The sequence below is a fragment of the Artemia franciscana genome, chromosome 4, assembly GCF_032884065.1.
Source record: "Artemia franciscana chromosome 4, ASM3288406v1, whole genome shotgun sequence".
Taxonomy (NCBI): domain Eukaryota; kingdom Metazoa; phylum Arthropoda; class Branchiopoda; order Anostraca; family Artemiidae; genus Artemia; species Artemia franciscana.
The window spans coordinates 48,039,293-48,065,836 of NC_088866.1; the positions used below are offsets into that span (position 1 = coordinate 48,039,293).

At 34.9% G+C, this 26,544-nt stretch overlaps 2 protein-coding genes across 3 annotated transcripts in view; both read left to right on the forward strand.

Moving 5' to 3' along the window:
- The window catches only part of LOC136026524 (putative methyltransferase C9orf114 homolog), a 71,338-nt gene that overhangs the window by 34,772 nt on the left and 10,022 nt on the right, over positions 1–26,544 (forward strand). For both annotated transcript variants that reach the window (XM_065703186.1, XM_065703187.1), the window contains exons 3-5: positions 6,047–6,250; positions 8,726–8,864; positions 19,887–20,031. In XM_065703186.1, coding sequence (XP_065559258.1) covers positions 6,047–6,250; positions 8,726–8,864; positions 19,887–20,031 — 488 coding nt within the window. The remainder of the gene's footprint in view (positions 1–6,046; positions 6,251–8,725; positions 8,865–19,886; positions 20,032–26,544) is intronic.
- On the forward strand, positions 21,470–24,013 carry LOC136025613 (uncharacterized). Its single transcript, XM_065701607.1, has one exon. It carries the CDS (start codon positions 21,470–21,472, stop codon positions 23,780–23,782), a length of 2,313 nt encoding a protein of 770 aa, XP_065557679.1. The 3' UTR covers positions 23,783–24,013.

Consider the following 26,544-nt stretch of genomic DNA (forward strand, 5'->3'; position numbering starts at 1 on the left):
ATTATCGTACTTTACACTCTTTTGTGGTCAAATTTGGTTTAAATTTGTGGCCCATTCCACTTCCAAAATCTTAAGTTCTACAGAATTTCTGGGCATTTCTCTTTCAGATTATCAAATAAAATTTATATTTAATATTGACCACATCCGAAAAAAATAGTTCTGGGTAAGCACCTGGGCTGTCTACGCAAAATAATTCAAGACATCCATGTCTATAATTTTGAAATTTGAAGTTTAAAAATTGTATTAGAGAAGTATCATAAACAGAAAGAAAAATCAGCTTTTCCATGATGATTGAAAATTTGGTTGGGCACAGATGAAAATCATAAGCATGCGTGAAAACAAGATACAGAGGGGTATGCAGGAGACTACATGGAGAGGGAATGGAAAATTCACCAAAACATAAAAAAGAAAATGATAGAAGCATTTCAGGAAACAACGTGTAAATCTCAAAGAATGGGTGACTGATAAAAGTGATAAAACAGTCAGCTCAAATGGAGCTAGCTCTTGAAGCTAGATCCTCAATGTTCCGTTGCCTCAATACCCCTCAATACCTCAATACAATGATCCTCAATACCCCTACCAAATTTGTAGTGTCAAGACGAGGTCTATGATTATGACCAATAAAATTGAAAATAAGAGGCACTCCACTCCCCTCACTCCACTCCAGCAAACCACTCTTTCTGTTCATTTTGTTCATCACTACTGCCCTCCATTATGCCATTATACTGCCCTCTGTACAACTGCCCTCCATTTGGGTCTTTGATTATCTTTAAGATTTTCTCATGGTTTCTGTAAATCCAAAGAAGTTCCTATGTCCCGCGACAGAGTGAACCAAAAACTTTCAAAAAATCTATGAAAACGAAGTTGATTTCATTTACATTCATTTGGTTCACAAAGCTGTCTCTACAGGCTAAAGGTTTTGTCACAACATAATCGACTTGGTTAAAAACTGGTTTTTCTTCTCTTAGCACAGGATATACATGTCTTTGAATTCTATTTATCGTTATTTGGAAAAGGAATCATAATTCTAATCGTCTAAAGTATCAACATACGCCTTACTGCAAAAAATCCACTAGTATCAATATTTAAAAATTTTTCACTTTTTTTGTATATTTTTTTCTAACTTCACAGATACACTTGGTTTCCTACATATACGATTTTCAAACAGTTCGTGGTAACGAACTGGAAATAAAGAGCGACGCAGTTCAATAGTATTAGAAACTCCAAAAAAATGTAATTTTGATACCAACAGACATCAAAAGAACCGACTTATTATGTTGATTCCAAATATATAAGGTTCATAAAGTTCAGTGTTACCCATCAAAGGCTACAAGCCTAAGAAAATTTGTGTGATTTTTGAAAAAGGGAGGAAACATCCCCTAAAAGTCAAAGAATCTTAATGAAAACCACAAAATCAGATTCAGCGTATCAGAAAACTACTTTAGAGATTTCAAGCTCCAATCTGCAAAAATGTAGAACATTGTATTTTTTTTTCCAGAAGAAAGATCACAGGTGAGTTTATTTGTTTTGTTCCAAGGGATTGTATCGACCCACTGGTCCTAGAATATCGGAAGAGAATTCATTTGAACAGATATTAAAAGTTCTAATGCCCTTTTTAAGTGACCAAATAGATTGCAGGGCAACTAGGCCCCCTCCCTCGCCCTATTTTTCTCAAAATTGTCCGATACAAATTTTGAGATAGTTGAAAGGCACAATAACTATGCTTTTGGAGATGACATGACCTCTCGCGGCCCCTGGGGATAGGTCTTTAAGTTATGAAATTTGCCCATTGTTTACGTATAGTGTTTGTTATTGGGAAGTATGCATACATTTTTCGGTGGGGGGGGGGGTTTTCTGCTTTTGAAGAGTTCTCATGGCAAGAACTTCTTATGGAGAGGGAAGTTTCCAGGGGGTGAACTTTTCAGAGAAAATTTTAAACTGGGAGGATTCGCGTAAATTTTTATACAAAATTCTTTTTATATGTCTTGTTTTTTCTTTGCCGACTCAATTTTACGCGTGGAGATATTTTGGATAATTTTTCCCGGGTAAATTTTCATCGCGAATGAATTGTTTAGATGATATTTTCATGGGTAGGGGGGATTTTTCTGTGGAGCCAAATATCCGGACAGTATTTAAAGACGATCAGAAACTAAATTAAAAAAAAAACAAGTTCTTTTCAATTTAAAGTAAGGAGCAACATTAAAACTTAGGCTAAAACGAACAGAAGTTATTACGTTTATGAGGGGGTTTGTCCCCTCCTCAACATCTCGTTCTTTACGCTAAAGTTTTAATTTTGTTGCAGTTGCTTAAAAACGACCCCTGAAACACAAGGGTCTTTTAATAACGATAATAAGAAGCTTTTTCAAAACTACTAAAAAACTTTGTCTTTAAGAGCGAGGTGTTGAGGAGTCGGTATCCCACCTCATATACGTAATAATTTCTGTTCGTTTTAAGTTTTAATGTTGCTCCTTATTTACTGTTGATAAAACTTTGTTTATATTTAATTCGCAATCGAACACGATTATTCGGCCAATATCGGACGCAAATAGATTATCTATTGTGACCCCTATAATAACTATCGCGTCGATAACCGAATTTTTTTGACCCAGTGAAATTTTTATTAAATTAATATTTTTATTAAATTTAAAATATTTAAACTAATTTTTATTAAATAAATTTTCTTAGTGCACATATGTTGTGAAGATTCATCGAATTTCAGAAGTAATTGGACACACAGCTATTTATATTAGGACCAGGTTTAATTGCTAGCTTGTATACTATTCCTAGAACAAAAGTATTTCAAAATTTTCAGGTGCTTGGCGCATTCCAGGCATTGAAACGGGCATTTTGTAATGTATACTAAATATATATGTTTCATTAAGTTTGGTCTTACTCATCAAAGGTTACAAGCCTGAGAAAATTTTCCGGATTCTCGAAAAAGGGGAAAATATCCCGTAAGAGTCAAATAATTCTGATGAAAATCACAGCAGCATATTCAGCGTACCATAGACGTCTACTTTAGAGGTTCCAAGCTCCTATCTGCAAAAATGTGTAACTTTTTATTTTTGCCAGAAGAAAGATTACGGATGCACATTTTTTTTCAGGGGTGATCGTATCAATTCAGTGGTCCTACAATATCTGGAAGGGGTTCGTTTGAACGGAAAGTAAAAGTTCTAGCACCCTTTTTAAAAGTGATAAAAAAAACTGGAGGACAACTAAGCCCCCTCCCACGCCTTTTTTCTCAAAATCATCCGATCAAAATTTTAAGATAGTCATTGGTTTAAACATAGTTGAAAGTCTGAACGACTATGCTTTTGGAGATATCCTGACCCCCAACAGCCCCTGAAGAAAGGTCTTTAAGTTATGAAATTTGCCCAATGTTTACAAATAGTATTTTTTATTGGGAAGTATGCATACATTTTTTGGGTGGGAAAAGGGAAATTTTCTGATCGTGGTATTTTTCAAGGGGATAATTTTCCATGGGGAGGGAAGTTTCCAGGGGATGTATTTTCAGGGGAAACTTTACGCTGTGGGAATTTACCAGAATTCTTATTCGAAATTCTCTTGCTTTCTTGCTTTCTCTGTGCCAACTCAATATTACGCTTGGAAGTGTTAAAGGTAATTGTCCGGGGTAAATTTTCACCAAGATTGAATTGTCTAGAGAATAGTTTCATTGGTTGGGGGATTTCTTGATGGATGTGGGGCCATATTCCCTAGCATTATTTAAAAAATGATCAGAAATTAAATAAAAAGACACGTTTTTTCACCTGAAAGTAAGGAGCAACAATAAAACTTAAAACAAACAAAACTGTTATGTTTATGGGGAGGGTTGCTCCTCCTCAACATCTCACTCTCTCTACTAAAGTCTGAATTCTTTCCTAATTCTTTAAGAACGGTTCCTGAAACATTATATTTGTTTAATTGGAGCAATAAGAAACTTTTTTTTAAAAGTCCTAGAAAATTTTAGCGTAAAGAGTGAGGTGTTGAAGTGAAGCGATCCCCCTCATTTACGCAATAATTTCTCTTCGCTGAAAGTTTTAATGTTGGATTAAGCACGGTATCTGTACTATAAAATCTCGATTACAAGCATACGATGGTGGCTGGCGTTCACCCCCTGGTGCTTATCCTTCCGGAAAACACCCCACCACCCGCGGAAAATACCCCCTCCCCCCGCGGAAAATTTGTTTCTTAGGCATGGGTGTTCTGAAAAACAGATGAAGATCTGCTTGATGTTTTCCAGAGAAACTGCCCGCGGATTATTCTGGGTAACCGCCTGATGGACCGTATTTCAAATAGTAGGCTGCAAAAAAAGTGCGGTTCAATCCCGCTTTCTAGGGCTATACTGAGAGAAAGATTGAGATGGCTTCGGCAAGTTCTGTGGCTGAAGGATGACGGATTGCCGAAGGTTGTCCTTTTCAGCCAACCGTCCAGGGTTAAACAGAAAGCAGGTCGTCCGTGGTTAGGGTTGGGAGGATGTCATAAAGAAATATTTAAGGGAAATGAACACTTCCTGGGAGGGTATAAAGAGGGAGGGAAATGAAAACTTCCTGGGAGGGTATAAAGAGGGCGGCTATGAATAGATTGGGATGGCGGAGGAGCGTGCGTAGCTGTCTTGACCTCAGTCGGCTTGATGCTTGTGGTTGTGAGTTGTTAGTAGAAGTAGTAGTAATAGTAGTAGTAGTAGTAGTAGTAGTAGTAGTAGTAGTAGTAGTAGTAGTAGTAGTAGTAGTATTTGATCATTTTTACTTGACTTGGGAATGTCGGCTCCAATCCCCCTCCCCCCTAAGATCTTGACGAGATTGCAGTCTTGGTTAAGTAGACAAGTTGACCTTAATTTGGTTTGACTGCTGGGGTGGAATTTTGCTTTCATTTTATCCATCCCTACATTTTGAAGTACCTCAAAAGACAAGTGTGCTGCGGTTTTGGGTCAAACATTGTTGCCAAACGCTAGGTAATGCTGGTGATTTTTATTTCCGACTCTAGATTTGGTTTTTATTCATGCTTCTTGGGTTTTAGCACCTAAATTAGTGACCAGGAGGTTCAGTTTCAAACGCAGACTAGTAAGAATGACGTAATTGGTAATTGGCTAAATCGCCTAATGGGAGTCGTCGGGATTTAAGTGTCTCTTGTGCAAAAATAAGATAGTCGTTGTACTGTTTCAGTTCAGGCTTGGTGTATTAGTTTTAGTTTCGAAATGTCTTTGAATGAAAACAACATCATTTTCCAAAATATAATCATTTTCCAAATTTTAATCGTTTTCCAAACTTTAATGGAAACTTATTCATATGCGATTATTGTACAGAGGCTTGGATACTATGGAATCTTATGAAATTTGATCATCTAAACAATTTGCGTATTTTGGAAGCAGACAAATTATCTTTAGATTCGCATAGCGAGTTAGAATTAACTGACTGAATTAAATTTTAATTAACTGACTTGAATTAATTAGATTAACTTATTGAATTAACTGACTGAATTAAAATTTTTACTGAGTTAAAATTAACTCAGTTGAAAATTAACTGAGTAAATCCGCATAACGAGAAAATTTACTTACTATTCTGGAAAGTAGGCGAGTGGCTTTCGAATATTTTTTGATTATCATCATTGAATAATAATAATAATTTTCATCGTTATTGTTGCTATTATAATTATTGTCTATTGCTAATATAGTTTATGTTTTCATTATAGTGTTTTCTTTCCAGTCCCATCTGCACTTTTCCCTTTTCCTAGTTTTATGCTCTAACTTCTTGTTTGTGTACAACCTACCTGAAAATAGGGTGGATCTCCCAAGAGTAGTTCAAATTCCCTTCCCCGTCTGAGAGCTATTACAAAAGTTGCTCGGAAATCTATTTTCTTGCATTTTTACTCCAATCCTAGAACCCCCCCCCTGTTTAATGGCCAGACTTATGTGTAAGGCAGCTATCTGACAATTTTGTTGTTGTTTTTCAATTTTATAGAAACTACATTCACTGGCTCAAGGCCTATTCTTAATTTTGTCCTTTTTCTGGAATGTCAACTGCATCAGTATAAGACTCTTTTTTTTCAGAACTTAAATCCATCAATCGAAGCTTCTAACAAACGTATTACCTCCATTGTGGGATCCGTAGTGAATGATGAGAAAGCCAGACAGAGTTCCTATGTTTATTTGTCTGAAGATGGTAACCGAAAACTGGTTATAAAAATGGAGCAGCGCCTTGAAAATCTTCCTTTTGTTTGGGAATTTGAGCCTGAGCTCCAAACGAAAGAACAGGTTGGTATATTTACTTTATCTTGCTACTGCTACTGTTGACTGCATTACCAGCATGATGCCAACACAGCTGTGCACGTTCCTCCTCTTTCCCAATCTGTTCAAAGCTTCCCTCTTTACACCCCCCCCCCCCCAATACGTTCCAATTTTCTTTAAATTCATTCTTACGACCTCCTCCTGTTCGGAGACAACTTGTTTTTCGTTTGGTATTTAAACTCTCAAGTTTAGTATTTAATTGTTCCAGGAAAGTTTCTCTCAAATTCTCATCCTGGAGTCTGCCAACATCATAAATTCCCGGGAGGTAGTTATACGGGTAGCCACTAGTATCTCCGTCAGTCGGTTCAACTGTAACTGATACCCTGAACTTCTTTGTCCGGAAATGAGCAATTAATATTGTATTATTAATACCTTCCCAGTCTTATAAAAACTTAGCAGCTTCCTGCTATTTTTGATAAATAACAATATTCATTCCGAATTTTCCTAGAAAAAATATTTAGGTATTTATAATAATTTTTTGTTTATTTTGTAGTCAAATTAACTCTACATATTCTAATATTTTAAATATTATAAATATATTATAAATATTTAAAATATTTTAATTTTTCTGGATTGATCTTTATTGTTCTATATGTTGTTATGTTCTGTTATTTTTCTGTTTGTTTTGTTTCCTAGTAACAAATTGAAATAGATCTCTTCTGCTTCCTCTGCAACCCACTAAAAATCGCTTATGAAAACTGTTATTGGTTTTCAGACAACTCTTCACCCGCCTATTAAGTGATATTGTACTCTTTCTTTACTCTTTACTCATTTGTGTTTTTCATCTCATCGTTTTCATGTCCTTTCTAGTTCAACTAATAGGGCTTTAAAATCTCCCAAATTATGTGCTATTTCACTCTGCTATTCTATCCCTCTCCATGTTAATTTGCAGTTTCTCAAAATACTTCTTTTAATGTTGGTGTATTGGCTTTTTATTTTCTCCAATTTCAACTTTCTCTACTTTATTGTTGTTGCACGACCCTCTTTTTCTCCTTCTTTTTAGATATGTCCCTACCATTCTCTTCCAGAATTTTTTTATATTTTAACCCAGATTTGTTTGTTTATTTTTTGTCGTTCAAGTATCCTTACGAGGTAGTAATTTACCTTGTGTTTTTATTTGTTCTGTGTACGTTAAGTACAATGGATCAATTTATTGATTGATTAACAGGATACAAATTAGACTAAAATTCATGTTTATAGTAAACATTTTGAATGTAATTAAGCATGGTTAGGGAAAATTTTTGACGGTGATCTAATGAAAACGTAAGCCTGGTGAATTACTGAGGTATAAACTATGAACGCTCATAAAAGAATTGAATACGGTTCCTGAAAAGATATCACCTGAACAGTTTATCGTTTGTATTATTTCTGATCCTCTATGCTCGAGTAGCCAAAATTTCACAGTGAAAATTACCAGTTTTACCAAAATTACCAACAGAATGCTGGTAATTTGTTTGCATAAAGTTTTACCTTTTGTCAGCTTTGATGGTCATTTACTCCACCGGTTGAAATGAGAATTTGTCCGTCAGTTAAAATAAAAAGGTTGATGTGGAACCTTTTCTTGTTATCAGACTTCATTATTTAGGCCAATTTCTATTTCCTATAGGGAATATTTTTCTGTGGGGGGGGGGGCAGGTAGGTAATCTTAAGGTAAAACACATTATAGAGTATATGCCTCTCCCTTTTTTCCTGAGTATAGTTTTGTTAATAAAATTATTACTAACTTATGTTTATCAAGAGTTAATTACCAAACAGTTCATAATAACCAACTGTAAGGAAGGAGCGACCCGGCTCAATAGTAACCTAAACTCTAAAAAATGGAATTTTGATAATAATAGATACATCAAAGGAATTCAAGTTCTATGCTGATTTTAAAATATGTAAGTTTAATTAATTTTATTCTTGCCCATCAAAAGTTACAAGTATGAGAAAATTTGCCTTACTTTCGAAAAAAAGGGGAAACATCCCTTAAAAGTCATAGAATATGAATGAAAATCACACCTTCAGATTCAGCGTATCAGAGAACTCCACTCCTCAACGCCTTGCTCTTTACGCTAAAGTTTGACTCTTTCTCACAACTATACTTTTTAAAAAATAAAAAACTTTAGCATAAAGAGCGAGGCATTGAGGAGAGAGCAGCCCCTTTCATACACGGCATAATTTCTGTTCGTTTTAATTTTTTATGTCACATCGTACTTTTAGTAAAAAAAAAAAATTTTTTATTTAATTATATAGGCTACTGAATGAGTGTTATAGAGTGAAATAAATATTTTTATATTTGATTTTCAATAAATTCGTTAAACATTAAAATGAGTAAATCGTTGAACATACATAGACAATAAGGAAGGACAGCAGCATCAGAATAAAAAAATCGTCAACGGTATTACCGTTGATGATTTTTCAATTTATTACCGCTAAAATTTTTCAATTTATTTATTTCAGTTGAAGGAAGATATTGTATTACCGCTATTATACAGTTTGGTTGAAATGGAATATAGAGAAAGGGAATTGATCCACATAATCAAGAGGAAAGACGCAGAAATAGAAGATTATAAAGCGACCGGAGCTAAGGTTTCCAGAAGTAATGTTTTTATTCATTATGAAAAAAAAAATTACCAATGCAACAGCACAAACACATAAAAAAAAAGAAAAAAAAGAAGGGGAAAAGGAAGACTGTTTTCTTACATTAGTAATTAATATAGATCAGTACTTGAATGAGGCATTAACCCTACTCATCCATACAATCCCCCTAGGTCAAACAGCATAGCCATACACAATCAACCATAAAGAATAATCCATAGACAGGCAGTCGTGTCGTAAGTAAGTAAAAGTCGTCATTTACCAAATTTAAAAAACAGTAAAAAAGACGCAACAAAATTCAGAGGCAACAACCCAACACAAGGGCTATATATATCACTATATTCACCGGCTGCATAGAAGAACAAGAGCTAAGAGTTCATATGGCACTTGTGACGAGGCAAGAAGAGTTCAGAGCCAAGAGCTCATATAGTATGAGCTCTAATAAAATTCTAAGAGCCAATAGATTGATTTAAAAGGAAAATCAGAGGCTAAATGCCGGTCGGGATTCAAAATAAGAGCTCTGAGTCACGATGTTCTTCTAAATATCAAAATTCATTAAGATCCGATCACCCACCCGTAAGTTATAAACACCTAATTTTTTCTAATTTTTCCTCTCCGTTTAGCCCCCCAGATGGTCGAATCTGGGAAAACGACTTTATCAAGTCAATTTGTGCAGCTCCCTGACACGCCTACCAATTTTCATCGTCATAGCACGTCCAGAAGCACCAAACTCGCCAAAGCACTGAACCTCTCCCCCAACTCCCCCAAAAAGAGCAAATCCAGTACGGTTACGGCAATCACGTATCTACGACATTTGCCTATTCTATCCACCAACCTTCATCCTGATTAAATATTTCCGATTTCCCCTCCAACTCCCCCCAATGTCAACAGATCTGGTCGGGATTTGAAATAAGAGCTATGAGACATGAATTCTGTCTAAATATCAAATTTAATTAAGATCCGGTCACCCGTTCTTCAGTTAAAAATACCTCAATTTTTCTAATTCTTCCAAATTAACACTACCCAGCTCCTCCAAAGAGAACGGATCCGTTCCGATTATTTCAATCACGTAACTAGAATTTGTGCTTTTTCTTCCCATCAAGTTTCATCCCGATCTCTCCACTATAAGCGTTTTCCAACATTCCTGTTTCCCTCCTCCAACCCCCTATGTCCCCGGATCCGATTCGAGTCGAAAACGGAGCATCTGAGACATAAGATCCTTCTATATATCAAGTTTCATTAAGATCCCATCACCTTTTCGTAAGATACAAATACATAAGCTAGACGAAAATAGCGACGAAGACCACACTGCCTTTCCATAACAAACAAATACAACGTAGAGACAATAGGGAAAATTTCAAGACAGTGGAAATTATTTCTGTAGATATTTCGGCCCTATGTCCAAGGGCCGTCTTCAGCACAATACAAGAATAAGAGAGAAACTATATATATATATATATATACATACATACATATATATATATATATATATATATATATATATATATATATATATATATATATATATATACATACATATATATATATATATATATATATATATATATATATATATATATATATATATATATATATATATATATATAAAAGAACTTACATCAAATTGTGAGGATTAAAACTGAATAATTAAAAACACTTTTTAAAACTTTTTTTAAAAATAGCCCTAGCATCTTTACTTCAACGAAGTTCAACCAGGACTGGCGAAAATAATGAAATGAGAATATAAGCTCATTCAAACTGAAGAGAATAAAATGATTAGATGCATTTTCTTAAAGCTAATCTTGCTTGTTTAGCAGCCTGTCTCAAAGGCCTTTTCGTAGTTGGTTCAGTACTATTATAAATCGGTTTAGTAAAATATTTTGTTAGATCATTTTTAATTAAATTTGAGTATAAAGAATTTAGTGAGTATTCCCCCAAGTCCCTGTTCAAAGAAATATTATTATTTATTTTGAAATTAATTTCGATTGATTCTCGAACTACCTGTTTTATTCCCAAATCATTACTAATGAGTGAAGAGTTTTCAAAAAGCATCATGTGGGACGGATTATTAAATATATGCCAACCTAAAGCAGAATCAATGGATTTGTTGGAACTATTTGAAATTAAGGCCTTGTCTATGTCATTTTTATGCTGTTGTAACCGTTTGTCTAGATTCTGATGAGTCCTGCCGACATAGTATTTTCCGCAATCACATGGTATTTGATAGACCCCTCTTTGGCGAGTAACTGGGGTCTTATCTTTACCCGAATTTAAGAAATTGATGATTTTAAAATTATTAGTAAAAACTACGTACAGATTATTTTTTGTGCAAACATTTTTTAATTTTGTTGTGATCTTTGGGATATACGGAAGATAGACAATATTTGAGGGCTTATCAGTAGCCTCACATTGTGAAGTATCTTCTTCGATTTTACAAGAATGTCTTTTTATTCTACGGTTAACTATTTTATTGACAAAAGGAATGGGGTATCCATTACCAAAAAGAATATCTCTGATAAAGTTTATTTCTGCATTTATATATTAATTGGAGCAAATATTCAGGGCACGATCAATGAGGGAAGTTACAACTGCTCTTTTAACTTGTGGGGGGGTGATTTGAATTAAAGTGAAGATATCTATTGTTTTGTGTTGGCTTTCGATATATAGTAAAATCCAGTTCATCAGAATTGCGAATAATTAATACATCTAAAAACGGAAGTTTATTTTCAATTTCAACTTCTAGGGTGAACTGCAAAGTTCGGTCATAAGTGTTAAGATGATCTAAGAAGCCCCGAAGCTCAGCTTCCCCATAATTCCAAAGTGAAATTACGTCATCCATGTAACGACCCCAATAGACGTGTTTTAAAAAATAAGAACTCAATGCCCAATTCTCAAAATTCTCGACGTAAATATTTGCTAGTAGCCCGGATAAAGGTGCTCCTATGGGTAACCCATTTTTTTGCTGATAAAAAGAATCGCGAACTTGAAAATACATAGAAAACTTATTACAAATTTTAACAAGAGTCATTAAAACTTCACAATCAATTCCTGTCGCTGAAGTCTCGATCAAGTGGTAATTTTCTTCTATTTTGTTTTTTAATAATTCCTCTGAAATAGTTACATCTATATTTGTATAGATTGAAACACTGTCGAAACTACTGACTATTGTGTTTTCTGAAATACTTGTGTTGCTAAGTTTTTTAACCAAATCTGCCGAGTTACGAATATAGGGATTTTGAGAATACAGTAAAGGTTTGCAAGCTGTACAAAGCCATTTTCCAATATTGGCAACGGGGGCTTTAGTACAAGCTACGATAGGTCTTAAGGGAATACCCTGTTTATGTATTTTTGGTAAACTGTAGAGTTTAGGACAGAAACTACCACGGGGAAAAAATTTATTGTATAGTTGTGGGGTGATTTTACCATTTTGTTTTAGCTTCTTTAATTCATTTATAATATTATTAGTGAACTGATCAGTAGGATCATGAGTTATTGTTTGATATGTAATTGTGTCATTTAAATGCGAAAGAATTTTGTTGTCATAGTCTGTCGTATTCATGACAACAAGTGAATTGCTTTTGTCTGCTTTAGTTATTATAATAGAAGGATCTTTTCGGAGATTAGATAGTATTTTTATGTCATGCAAATTTTCCGGTGTGGAAATAGTAGGAGGCTTAAACTTTTTTTGGCTTTTATAGAGGATATTTATAAGACCAGATCTAACTTCATCCGGGTTAGAGACAGAAGGATAGTGTTTATGCAAAGCGGACTCTAGAGAGGAAACTATATCTGCCACAGGAACCTGTTTCGGTAGAAAAGAAAATTTTGGACCTTTTTCTAGTGTTTCGATTTCCTGGGGTTCCAATGTTTTAGAAGAGAGGTTAACGATAGCAGGTCCAGGAGTGAATCTTGGAGAATAAATACGGTTTCTCATCGAAGATTCATTTCGTAAGCCTTCCAATTTTTTATAGAGGCGTTCCTTGGACAAGCGAAAATCGTGGCTAAACAAATTCTTTTCTAATCTAACAACTTGAGCAAAATCAACGGTGGACAGGTTTTCCAGCAAAAAAGTTTCCAACGATTTTCTCTCTGAAGAAATAATATGTCGTTTCTGTTTTTTGTCCTTAATAATATGGACTAGGGTTTTTAACTGTAGTGTATGGGCAAATTGCGCTTGTTTCCGGGTATTTAAATGTAATTTATATCTTAAAGACTTGGGAATAAGGTTTTCATTTCTACAGGATTCTAAAAAATTTTGTTGATTGATAATATTAGCATGTTTTTTACCTAGACTAATAAAATAAAAGATATCATAGGTCAACTGCTCCCCATAAGCTAGACGAAAATAGCGACGAAGACCACACTGCCTTTCCATAACAAACAAATACAACGTAGAGACAATAGGGAAAATTTCAAGACAGTGGAAATTATTTCTGTAGATATTTCGGCCCTATGTCAAAGGGCCGTCTTCAGCACAATACAAGAATAAGAGAGAAACTATATATATATATATATATATATATATATATATATATATATATATATATATATATATATATATATATATATATCTATATCTATATATATATATATATATATATATATATATATATATATATATATATATATAAAAGAACTTACATCAAATTGTGAGGATTAAAACTGAATAATTAAAAACACTTTTTAAAACTTTTTTTTAAAAATAGCCCTAGCATCCTTACTTCAACGAAGTTCAACCAGGACTGGCGAAAAGAATGAAATGAGAATATAAGCTCATTCAAACTGAAGAGAATAAAATGATTAGATGCAATTTCTTAAAGCTAATCTTGCTTGTTTAGCAGCTTGTCTCAAAGGCCTTTTCGTAGTTGGTTTAGTACTATTATAAATCGGTTTAGTAAAATATTTTGTTAGATCATTTTTAATTAAATTTGAGTATAAAGAATTTAGTGAGTATTCCCCCAAGTCCCTGTTCAAAGAAATACTATTATTTATTTTGAGATTAATTTCGATTGATTCTCGAACTACCTGTTTTATTCCCAAATCATTACTAATGAGTGAAGAGTTTTCAAAAAGTATCATGTGGGACGGATTATTAAATATATGCCAACCTAAAGCAGAATCAAAGGAGTTGTTGGAACTATTTGAAATTAAGGCCTTGTCTATGTCATTTTTATGCTGTTGTAACCGTTTGTCTAGATTCTGATGGGTCCTGCCGACATAGTATTTTCCGCAATCACATGGTATTTGATAGACCCCTCTTTGGCGAGTAACTGGGGTCTTATCTTTACCCGAATTTAAGAAATTGATGATTTTAAAATTATTAGTAAAAACTACGTACAAATTATTTTTTGTGCAAATATTTTTTAATTTTGTTGTGATCTTTGGGATATACGGAAGATAGACAATATTTGAGGGCTTATCAGTAGCCTCACATTGTGAAGTATCTTCTTCGATTTTACAAGAATGTCTTTTTATTCTACGGTTAATTATTTTATTGACAAAAGGAATGGGGTATCCATTACCAAAAAGAATATCTCTGATAAAGTTTATTTCTGCATTTATATATGAATTGGAGCAAATATTCAGGGCACGATCAATGAGGGAATTTACGATCAATGAGGGAAGTTACATTATTCTTATTCTTCTTGTATTGTCTTCTTATTCTTGTATTGTGCTGAAGTACTTGACTTCAGATTAACCCCCCCCCCAATAGATCGGATCCGTTCCAATTATATCAATCACGTATCTAAGACTTTTGCTTATTTTTACCCGAACCCTTTCATCCCGAACCCTCCACTCTAAGCGTTTTCCATGATTTTAGGTTTCCCCAAACTCCCCCCAATGTCACCAGATCCGGTCGGGATTTAAAATAAGAGCTTTGAGACTAGATATCCTTCTAAATATCAAATTTCATTGAGATCCAATTGCCCGTTCGTAAGTCAAAAATACCTCATTTTTTTCAGAGTTAACCCCCCCCCCCCAACTACTCCAAAGAGAGCGGATCCGTTCCGGTTATGTAAATCATGTATCTAGGACTTCTGCTTTCTTTCCCCACCAAGTTTCATCAAGTATCTTCCAAGATTTGAGTTTTCCCAACCCCTCCCCCCCCAATGTCACCAGATCCGGTCGGGATTCAGAGTAAGAGCTCTGAGACACGATATCATTCCAAACATCACATTTCATTAAGATCTGATCAACCGTTCGTAAGTTAAAATTACTTCATTTTTTCTATTTTTCCAACCGGCCCCCCACTCACCCCACCCCCAGATGGTCAAATCGGGAAAATGACTATTTCTAATTTAATCTGGTCCGGTCCCTGATATGCCTGCCGAATTTCATCGTCCTAGCTTACCTGGAAGTGCCTAAAGTAGCAAAACCGGGACCGACAGACAGACCGACAGAATTTGCGATTGCTATATGTCACTTGGTTAATACAAAGTGGGAATGAGGAAAGCTATTTTTTGAAAATTTAGAAAAAAAAGAAAGAAATGTTTCAAAATACTCTATTTATTGTTAGTTCCAGTTTATGTCAAATTAAATTCAAGTTAGAAAAACATTAGATTATTTACACATAAACATGACATACCAGCTCCCATTTCTAACAGAAAGTGTAGCTCGTAAGGGAAGATTTAATTTGTATAAGAGATTAGGAAACTTCAAACAGGAAAGAGATTAGGAAAATCAAACAAAACAAATTATTGATTGGTCCTTTTGCCAACTGATGTTTGTTTTATATAATCCAAAAAAGCTGGCAACCATGATCCCAACCCACAAACTGCAGTGAATTTAGAACCAAGCTTGAACCATAGCTTAGATATACAATACAGTTATGAAGACTCCTCTTTTGCTTATGAGAAGCTTTTGATACAGAGCTCTGAACTTGGCGCCTCCTCCAAGCCCGCGCTCCGTCGCGAAGATCGTACTACAACACCATAGGCTGAACGCAATTTTGTTCTGTATTAGTATCTAAGTTGTGAATTGCTCCGACTTTTAGATTCAGACAGCCAGTTTCCTGTCTCCAGCCGCTTGAATTGCTACCGCGCACTGTGTCCCGAAAATAAATCAAGTTTTCATAACTATATTGTTTTAATAAATCACTATATAACTAAATTACTATAAGCTGTGATTCAGAACCAAGCTGTAACTATCATTACGAAGTGGAGAGACTCAACACTATGTTGATATTTGGCAGTTTAGTGTTTGATTTGTGGCTATTTATGTCGACTTGGACAGCAAGGCAAACACATTTTTTGGCAGTATTTTCAAATATAATACTACAATACGTTTTAATGCTCAATTAACAAAGCCAGCTTTTATTTATTTAATTAATTGACTCTAATACTCATTACCGTTATTGAACACAAACAAACCATCATTAAAAAAAAAATCAGTCTAATTTTTTATTATAACTATAACTTAACTAGCTGTTGGGGTGGCGCTTCGCGCCACCCCGACACCTAGTTGGTGGGGGCGCTTCGCTCCACCCCCAAGCCCCCCCCCCCCCCGCGCGCGTAAGTCGTTACGCGCCATATTAGTTACGCGCCATTGTAGTTGTGTCCCTGTGTCCCACGTGTGAATATATATAGATATATGTATATTTTTAACTATGTAAAACATGCGAATATACAGCATTCTTGGCTGTTCCATTGTCTGTGCATATAAATAGATTGTTAGGTTTACCGACTCTTGAACATGCAACATATAATTGTCCATGGGAAAAACAATCTGTATTCAGATCTATACCTCATTATTCTAATGATTGCCCTTGAGCTTTGTTGATGGTGATTGCTAATCGAACATTCCCTGTGCCCCCGTCGTCATTTATATATCCCCCTGTGCCTCCCGGCGTCCCTGTTGTAGTTGTTTCCCTGTGTCCCGGTCGTCATTTGTGTCCCGGTGTCCCAGTCTGTAATTTCTCTTTGAGTGTCGCGGTCGTCATTTTTATTCCCTGTGTCCCGGTGTCCCAGTCGTCATTTTTGTTCTGATGTCTCGGTCTGTAATTTCTCTTTGAGTGTCCTGGTCGTCATTTATATTCCCTGTGTCCCGGTCGTCATTTGTGTCCCGGTGCTTTGTTGATGGTGATTGCTAATCGAACATTCCTTGTGTCCCGGTCGTCGTTTATATTCCCTATGTCCCGGTCGTCATTTGTGTCCCGATGTCCCGGTCTGTAATTTCGTCAGTCGACAAACATGACGTCAGTCGACACACAAACATGACGTCACTCGACACACAGACCCACAGACAAACTCTTGAACATGCAACATAATAATTGTCCATGGGAAAACAATCCGTATTCAGATCTATACCGCATTTTTCTAACGATTGCCCTTGAGCTTTGTTGATGGTGATTGCTAATCGAACATTCTCTGTGTCCCTGTCGTCATTTATATATCCCCCTGTGCCCCCGGCGTCCCCGTTGTAGTTGTGTCCCTGTGTCCTGGTCGTCATTTGTGTCCCGGTATCCCAGTCTGTAATTTCCCTTTGAGTTTCCCGGTCGTCATTTATATTCCCTCTGTCCCGGTGTCCCGGTCGTCATTTGTGTCCCGGTCTGTAATTTCTTTTTGAGTGCCTTGGTCGTCATTTATATTCCCTGTGTCCCGGTCTTCATTTGTGTCCCAGTGTCCCGGTTCTAACATTGACACTTGGAAAAATCTTTACGTGCCAAGCATGCTAAAGCTCCAACAATTTATAATAAACCTTAAAATTTTGGGTATCTGTTTTAAGGTTTTCGAATTACTTTAATCTATTGTCAAAATATATTGAAATATTTGTGCAATTCCCATTTTTTTTTTAGTTTTTTCTTTTTTTTTAGTTTTTTAACTTTTTTAGTTTTTTTTTCTTTTTAGTTTTTTAGCTTTTTTTAGTTTTATTTTCTTTTTAGTTTTTTACCTTTTTTATTTTTCGTATTTTTTTTTACGTTTTTTCTTTTTAGGTTTTTTCTTTTTTTAATTTTTTAGTTGTTTTTTTTTATTTTTAAGCTGTTTTTTTTAGTTTTTTCTTTTTAGTTTTTTTTTTACTTTTTTACCATTTTTCTTTTTTCATTTTTCTTTTTATTCTTTATTTTTCAGACGTAAATACATATCGCCGAACCTTGGTTTTTTTACTAAAATCTGGTAGGCATTGATGACCTTATCCAAGTCAAAATCCCAAACCCAATCATCATCGCTATCATTTTCAGTTTTGATACGTTTTGACTCTCGCTGTCCAGGTGCATATTTTCATCTAACTGCGCGGTTTTGCGTTCTTTAGCCGCAAGCCTTTTGGCATAAACCCTTTGAGCAGATTCCTTGGCTGTTTCTTCTGCCATTGTGGGATTTATACTAAAATTTCTCTTTGAATTAAATATTTGAGCAGCTTCCTCGGCTGTTTCTTCTGTCATTTTAAGATCTATACTAAAAATTCCTCTTATGCCAAGCTTACTAAAGCTCAAGAATTTATAATAAACCTCAAATTTTAAGTATCTGTTTTAAGGTTTCCGAATTACTTTAATCTATTGTTAAAATATTTCGAAATATTTATGCAATTCCCAGTTTTTACATTTTAGTTTGTTTTCGTTTATATATATATAGAAGATATAATCTGGCGTAACGGACAGACAACTTATTTTTATATATATAGATTTATTAATCAACTCAATCAGCTTAATTTATATACAATAGTTTATTACAATCAATTATTATTGTCACAATCAACTTAATTTATGTATTATTTAAGAATTAACGACGCTTCTTGACTACTAAGGTTCCTGCGTCGGCCCTGCAGTGCATTCCTGCAGCGCGATTCGATCTCTGGGTCCCGTATTAGCAAGCTAAGGTCAAATCCACTGCGCCACGACAGGACGCACAACAATCAACTTAATAATTAATTCAACTTAAATTTTGAATTTCCTGCTTGACTTTGTAATTTCTATGTGAACATGGAAAACAACGGGACTTTTTATCTGTCGTCAGATATAAAACGGCATGATTCCTTGTTCTATCGACAGAGATGCTAATTCACACATGGCTTAGTTCTTAAGAACATATTTCATTCAATAAACATAGGTTATGCTGAACTAATATCCAGCGATCTCTCTCAATTAGGTTTTCAATCGAAAATATGAAGTACATTGGAAGGAAGAAAAGAAAAAAAGTCTTAAGACAGTCGTAAATAAAGCTAATATGCTAATATATAAACAGCCACAGCCGCCACTTGAATTAGAGAAAAGCAAAGGAAATTGAAAATGCCTATTAAAGTAGATCCACAGATAGCTTAGCAGCACAGAATGGGGAAGAAAAGGCCCATTTAGCTTCTTAAAACCGTTGGCCATTTAAACCATAATCTATTATGCAGTGATTCGTTTATATTTGGAGCCTAAAAAAACCTGTATTTGGTATTAAACTTTAGCTCAGAGTGCTGATAATTCCTCTTTTAAGGAGGAGTCACTAGTGGCAGCAATTCAAAAAATCTTGAGGGAGGCACGAAGGATCTTTTATATTTATTTGAATGAATATATAAAGATATTATTTACAATCCAGGCAGAGGAGGACATTTTATAATAGTATTTTAGCGTAAAAAAGTATTTTTCAAAACCTAGGGGGGAGGGTATCTTTTTTCTTTCATTAATTTTTTAATGAAGAAAAAAAAATGTGTCTTCCAAAACCCAGGGTTTCGGCATTTTTCTTTTTTTTCAAACAAAATGCAAAACATCATATTTTTCAAGATACAGGGAGGATCACTAATTTATTTTTCAACAAAATAAAAAAGGGGCCCTCATTTTTTAATTAGAAATTCCCAAATTTCCCCCACCCCGAATTGGTTTTCCTTGAAATAGAGCTAACTATATTAATATTGCCTAGTATCCTAGAAGTGCTGTGTACGGAATCTTTTGGAGAGTTTTTTTTAATTAGTTAATTAATTTATTTGGAAGGTGTTAGTTAATTTACGATAGTTAGAGTTATTTAAAACGTTCTAATTAATTAAGATTGAGTTTCTTGGTTTCGCTGTATTTGTTGTTACCTCATTTCCTTTTTCAATATTTCAGAACAGCTTGAAACAAAGCCTTTCGAAGAATCCAAATTTGGTGAGTCGTTGAGTGGCATTCATCGGGTTGGACTGCAATCACCCTCGGATATTTTCTCAAAATCAAGTCCGAATATATTTTGCAAGATATCACGTCTGATTGTTGAGTAAGTTTTTCCTTTTTTTTTCATGTAAAGGTCGAAAACTAAATTAATCATATTTTTAAAAATTTGGATGTTTGCCTTGTTTATGTGTTTTTACTATAAAACGACAACAAAATTTTGGAATTATGTAAAGAAAATATATACTCTAGCAATGTTTTCCTCCGATTACTTAAAAATCAGGCAAAGAAATGGCTCTCCTCCCTCAAACCCAGATTCTGCCCTTACGAAACTTGCGAAGCTTTCTGTATTTGTGTTTCTTGGCTATCACTTTGTAGACTTTTACCGTCTTATACGTCAAACCCCACTAAAAATTGAATCTTTTTATGCAGTTGTTAATGGTTAAGCAGCCTATATGAAAGTTTTGAAAATCGAAAATATTAGGAAACACCAAAATTATTCAAATTCATAAAACATATGGTTGGGTAAAACGTGTATAGTTACGTTTAAAGCCAATTAATAAAGCCTTTCTCCTGGCTTTTGTTCGTACAAAAGTGCCTTTGCTATCATCATACAGCATTTCTTAAGTCAGCCTTCCCCCAATAGTGAGCAGGGATTTTGTTGCGGATCTATCGTAGCTTATAGAAAATCAGGTAGTTTCTCACTCAACAAAGGGTGGAGAAAGATCTTTCTCTTATACAACTTTTACATTTTGTAATTCATTGTAAGGCATAGTGGGCATTGGGTAACCTCATCAGGGTTGCGGCAAAAGCATCCAGAACACTCCCAAGTACCAGTGGCAGACTTGAACTTGTCATAGGGGAAAGTGACGAAAATAGGGGGAGATCCTCCTCTCCTTGAATTGGGTGCAGCTTTCATTTGCATATATACAAAACGTTAAGAGAGAAAGAAACTGAAAAATATCGTCAAACTTCGTCCATATTAATCGATTGATAAAAAAATCATTAAAAGTCATTAAACTGTTCTAAGTCATTAAATTAAGGATAGGAATTAAAATAAAGTAGGTGGTTGGCATCAAGCCATGGGTAATTGTAGAAAAAGCCAAGACAAATAGTCCGATTGAGTGAGAGGCAAATCTGGCATAAGTCCTTATTAGGATTACATAAAAATGAAGTCAGTGCGTTTGTTATAAAATAAGTGTATCTACCATCCGTTCATGCGTCATTCCTTGGGCAAAACTAAGGTAGATAGTCATAGAACTAAGATAGTTATAGAACTTATAGTTTAATGACTTTTAATGAAAAATTGACAAATTACGTCATTATTCGTTCTTGGCGCAAGTTTTCCTCAGATCATTTTTTGACCTATTTTGATACAAAAGTTAAAAGGAGCAAACAAAATTTGATAATTTCGGACTGTAGATTTGGGTGTCTAAATTTTTGATTGGTAGAATATAAAAAAAAAAAAAAATTCGTTATCATTTGTTAATCACTTAATAATTGCTATTTAAAAAATTTAATTCTCCTCTCATGGCATTTAAAATATGGACTTTGAAGGAACTCAAATTTTGAAGGAGGTGAAAGGCGATGCGACTGACCTTTGTAAAGAATCAGTAGCTACTGCAGAAGCTCAAAATGCCGTTGAACAGGATACAAATACTCTTGACCAGCAAATAGCATTACTGTCTTTTGGTTCTGCGAAACCAGATGCAGTGACAACATCCACTTCAACTATTCTTAGTTCTCCGAAATTTAACTTTGGTCTTCCAACTACTCCTACAACTACAGGCGATGCGACTGACCTTTTTAAAGAATCAGTAGCTACTGCAGGAGCTCAAAATGCCTTTGAACAGAATACAAATACTCTTGACCAGCAAATAGCATTACTGTCTTTTGGTACTGCGAAACCAGATGCAGTGACAACATCCACTTCAACTATTCTTAGTTCTCCGAAATTTAACTTTGGTCTTCCAACTACTCCTACAACTACAGGCGATGCGACTGACCTTTTTAAAGAATCAGTAGCTACTGCAGGAGCTCAAAATGCCGTTGAACAGGATATAAATACTCTTGACCAGCAAATAGCATTACTGTCTTTTGGTACTGCGAAACCAGATGCAGTGACAACATCCACTTCAACTATTCTTAGTTCTCCGAAATTTAACTTTGGTCTTCCAACTACTCCTACAACTACAGGCGATGCGACTGACCTTTTTAAAGAATCAGTAGCTACTGCAGGAGCTCAAAATGCCGTTGAACAGGATATAAATACTCTTGACCAGCAAATAGCATTACTGTCTTTTGGTACTGTGAAACCAGATGCAGTGACAACATCCATTTCAACTTTTCTTAGTTCTCCAAAATTTAACTTTGGTCTTCCAACTACTCCTGCACCTACAGGTGGATTTTCTTTTAACGCCCCAGACGTTTCGAATTTGAAAATTCGCTCTGTTGCTGGAGCAGGAGAGAAAAGAGAAGAATCCAGGCCAGCTTGTCAGTTTTCTTTTAGTTCCAAAATCATGGAAGGCGTCAAACCGGCGATAATTCAACCCTCTAAGCTATTTGCATTTGGAACACCTACTGGTGCTGAAACTGGGGAGCAAAACAAGCCTGTGACTTCTGTTTCTGGAACAAGCTCTGCTTGTTCCATTAGTTCCATTAGAAGGTTCCAGGTTCCATTAGAACCTGGGACTGCCAAGTATGGCACCAGGACCCCAGTTAACTTGACAATTACGCCTATAACTAAGACGACAAGCGCTCTTGAGCTCGATAAAGGAACCAAGCCTATATCCTCTGCAATTGGAGCAAGTTCAGCTGGTAGTTTTCAGGTTGGAACCACTGCTACTCCGGTAGTAGTCCACTGCTACTGCTCCAGTTTTTTCCGGTCCACTGCTACTGCTACTTCAACCACAGCTCCTACAAAACCAACGGGATCATTAATACAACCAAAGTTCACAATTGGCAGCTCACAATTAACTCCGAAACTCTCAGAAATTTTAACTGAAGAAAAGAAGAAAGAGGAGATAGCGAAGCCTAATATATCTGCTGGATTTACATTTGGTAGTCCCAAGCTAAGAAAACTGAAACCAGAAGACAAAACCGAACTGAAATCAGACAATGGAAAGAAGAAGAGGGAAGAATTAACATTAAAAAGCATATTAAAACGAAAAGATACCTCTAAACCCGAAGAATCAACGGGTATGCTGTTTAGCAGTTTTACTGGTAGCAGAGAAGCAACGTATTTTAAGAAAACTGTCAACTTCAAAGGATTTCCTGTGAAGGATACTCCTGTGTTTGGTGTACCTAAAAAAGAACCCACGCCGTTAGCTGCATTCCCTGGCTCGATGGAAAAGAAGGTAGAAGCACCCGAAGAGGAGGTATCCGAAGAATTTTTCCCTAATGCTGAATTTAAGCCAGTGATTCCACTTCCAGACTTGGTGGAGGTCAAAACAGGAGAGGAAGAAGAAACAGAGCTTTTTTGTAACCAAGGAATTCTATATTGCTTCGATGCAGATTCCAAAGAATGGAAAGTAAAGGGCCGAGGCAATTTCAAAGTTTTAAGACACAAGAAAACTGGCAAGGTGAGGTTCCTCATGAGGAACCATGAACTAATATTAAAAATCTGCTGTAACCACTTGATTACACCAGAGCTTGATTTAATGCCAATGAAGAATTCTGACAAAGCTTTCACATGGTATGCCCAGGACTATTCCGAAGGGGAATTGAAGAAAGAAATACTTGCGTTGAAATTCAAGCTGGCTGACACAGCTAAGAAACTCAAACAGATTGTGGATTTAGTCAAAGAAGAATTGGCAAAACCAATACCTTTTTCACTGTTGAAAAAGATTAGTCGGTAGAAAAATTGGTTCAAAGTCTTTTCAGTATGCACCAACAAAAAAAAATGATTTATAACTTTTAGAATAAATATGACAGTATTTCAAAAAACTAGTACAACTATTTTATCAATCTTTGACACCCACCCATGGGATATCTTATAGCATCCCCCCTCCATATGCCAGTAAAATCCCTAAGAATATACTTAGCAATTGAGAGAAGGATTTCGAATCCATGCTTAAAGCAATGCCATAGTCAAAGCGAAAATGCTTAGTTGACTGAATCATAACCAAGCACAACCATAGTCAAACCTGTTTAACAAAAAGCTCATAGATAATGTCTTTCCTCTTGATTTTAACGTAAAACTAAATACACTAAAACTAAAATGGCAAGAATTCGGTTGAAAAACATCAACATTAATTTGTGTATATGAACACTAGTTTGTGTACATCAACACTAATTTGTGTATATGAAAGCTAGTTTGTTCTCAAGGATTATATAATATATAATATAGGATTATATAATAGGATTATATAATATATATAATCAAGGATTATATAATATAATATATATAATATATGTCTTTGCATCTTCTAAAATTTCGTTTATCTTTCTTCTTAAATTTTTGTTCTGATTGGTGAATCACAAAAATAATGCTCGAAAGGTAATCCTCGTTCAACTCTACAAATTTCACCATTATCTGTAATTGTGACTATAATTTTGCTCGAGCACAAAGCGAATGGCCTTTATTTGAGAAGCAATTAAGCCATTGCGAAGTCAATTTAATAACGTCCATAAAATGAACAGTGGCCTAGGTGCCGCCAAGAAAAGTCAGGGTTGATGCCCCACTGTTCTTTAGTAAAAAGGGAGACATTTAAAAGATGTGTGAAAATAGGAAAAAGAAAAATGCTCTCACTTAAGTACTGATGAAAGAAAAATTTATGGCAGCGTTTGCACCGCCCCTTCTCACATCGGCGAAACCCTTGAGCAGTAGTAAAAGTTCAAAAAAATTTATTGCTGGCGTTAACTTTAGATCACTTATCTTTTGGCCGAAAAAGTGTCACGAACTTTTTGAGGGCTTTCATGTTTCCACGAGAATGGAGAAAGGTCTATTCGATTGTTCGTCATCAAAAATAGCTTTTGTCATCTTTTGGTAAAGATCCTTATTTTTGTTTTGCAGAAATGTTTATTTTGCGAAGCGAAAGGATCAGGTACACAGGTATATATATAAATATGCTTATAAATAATGGTATTCCAACAGCAAAAAAAAGATATCAGCAGAAAATTTGGAAACACATTACATCTAGGATATTACAGTTGTCAGCTACCAGTTGTAGAAAATTGTACTTCAAATCTGGGCCCGACAATATTCATCAAGAAACAGAACCATCTGGTAATTAAATTCAGTTTCCAGCTCCAAATTCCGTAACAAAACTTATTACCACCAATTCAGAAACTTTATATATATGCATTTCTCATAGCAACGTCTTTATAGTTATTTGGCAAGAACATTAGAAACAAGTTTTAAAAACAGTCATTGGATCGCAACATATCTTCTTTTTTCTTTCTTTTTTTCTTTCTGGAACAAAAATCTCACATTTGATTACTAAACTAACGTTTGATTGCTAGCTTTTGAGTTTGTGCAGGAAAAGAAGAAAAAATATACAAAGGTAAAGCTATACGTTGACTATCCTCGAATTTATAGATTAAAGAAAAGAATATTCCAAGGGTCGTGAAGACACTGATTACCCAATTTGCTTCCTCTTTTTTCTAACATTCTGAACTTCACATAACAAATTTTTAACATCACATCAAAAGACATCATAAACGTTACTAAATACAATCCTGGGCTTGGATTTGTACAGGGAAGCATGGCAAAATGCACAAAAAGACCCAAAGACAGTTACTATCCAGTAAGATTCCAACAACTTATAAGTTCCACTCTTATGTACTGCGATAGCATAAACGACAAAGTAGCAGCACATTCACTGCTATATGCAAACCCAGTGGAACACTAAATAATATCCAAAAGAAAAGGGTTTATTACGCATATGAAGGGGGTTGGCCCCTCCTCAATACTTTGCTCTTTACATTAAATTGTTTTAGTACCTTTAAAAAACCTTCTTATTGTTCTAATTGAACGACCCTTGTGTTTCAGGAGTTATTTTTAAAGGATTGGGTCAAAATTCAAAGTACATCGTAAAGAGAGAGGTGTTGAGGAGGGGGCAACCTCTTTCGTATATGTAATAATTTTGTTTTCGCTTTGATTCTTTTTCATCTTGAGTCTTGCACTCTCTTCAGGCAATTTCAATATTTAGATAATATTGATAATATGTTGATATTTAGATATCAACTGCGTCAGAATGACGGAAAAACTTTTCGAACGTCAGTTAGAATCATGCTTTTTTTCTTCATTAGTATTTTCTACTGAAAAGGGTTTCAAATGTAAGCATTCATCAACCAGTTCGTGGTAACGAACTGTAGTAAGGAGCTACCCGGCTCAATATCAAACAAAACTCTAAAAACGGAATTTTGACACCAAAATAGTTACATCGAAAGAATTGCATTTTTAATTTTTTTTATTTTTTTTTTTTATTTTTATTTTTATTTTTTATTTTTATTTTTTTTTTTTTTTTTTTTTTAATTTTGCATTTTAATGCTGATTTTAAATATATAACTTTCTTCAAGTTTAGTCTTACCCGTAAAAATTTACGAGCTTGAGAAAATTTGCCTTATTTTAGAAAATAGGGGGCAACACCCCTTAAAAGTGATAGAATCTTAAAGA

What these genes read in the sequence shown, in the direction of transcription:
- LOC136025613 (XM_065701607.1), top strand. Translation starts at nt 21,470, where the DNA reads ATGGACTTTGAAGGAACTCAAATTTTGAAGGAGGTGAAAGGCGATGCG.